This window comes from Buceros rhinoceros, unplaced genomic scaffold (genome assembly GCF_000710305.1).
Source record: "Buceros rhinoceros silvestris isolate BGI_N320 unplaced genomic scaffold, ASM71030v1 scaffold15642, whole genome shotgun sequence".
NCBI classification, from domain to species: Eukaryota; Metazoa; Chordata; class Aves; order Bucerotiformes; family Bucerotidae; genus Buceros; species Buceros rhinoceros.
Window position 1 is genome coordinate 16,797 of NW_010398449.1, and position 376 is coordinate 17,172.

Here is a 376-nt window from a genome sequence, read left to right on the forward strand (position 1 = left end):
TGTGGCAGCCCCTCGCTGCCTGGGGTCTGACCCCCGGGCTCAGCGCGGCACAGAGTGAGGCAGCAGCCACGGGGGGAGTCCTGTGTGAGGACAGCCAGACATGTCCTCCTTGCTCTTTCCTGCACAGGTATCTGAGATGAATCCCACAAGCCAGTTCTTTGGCACCACGGAATATGACTACGGCTATGACGAGAACACGGCTCCCTGCAGCGAAGGGAGCGGCTTTCGCAGGTTCAGGTCCCTCTTCCTGCCGATCCTTTACTGCCTCGTGTTTGTCTTCTGCCTCCTGGGGAACTCCTTGGTCCTTTGGGTTCTCCTGACCAGGAAAAGGCTGACGACGATGACCGACATCTGCCTCCTCAAACTCCCGTCCTCC

General features: G+C 59.6%; 1 protein-coding gene across 1 annotated transcript in view; it reads left to right on the forward strand.

Moving 5' to 3' along the window:
* The window catches only part of LOC104488999 (C-C chemokine receptor type 8-like), a 6,468-nt gene that overhangs the window by 4,816 nt on the left and 1,276 nt on the right, over positions 1-376 (forward strand). Inside the window, exon 3 of the mRNA XM_010131112.1 lies at positions 128-227. Coding sequence (XP_010129414.1) covers positions 128-227 — 100 coding nt within the window. The remainder of the gene's footprint in view (positions 1-127; positions 228-376) is intronic.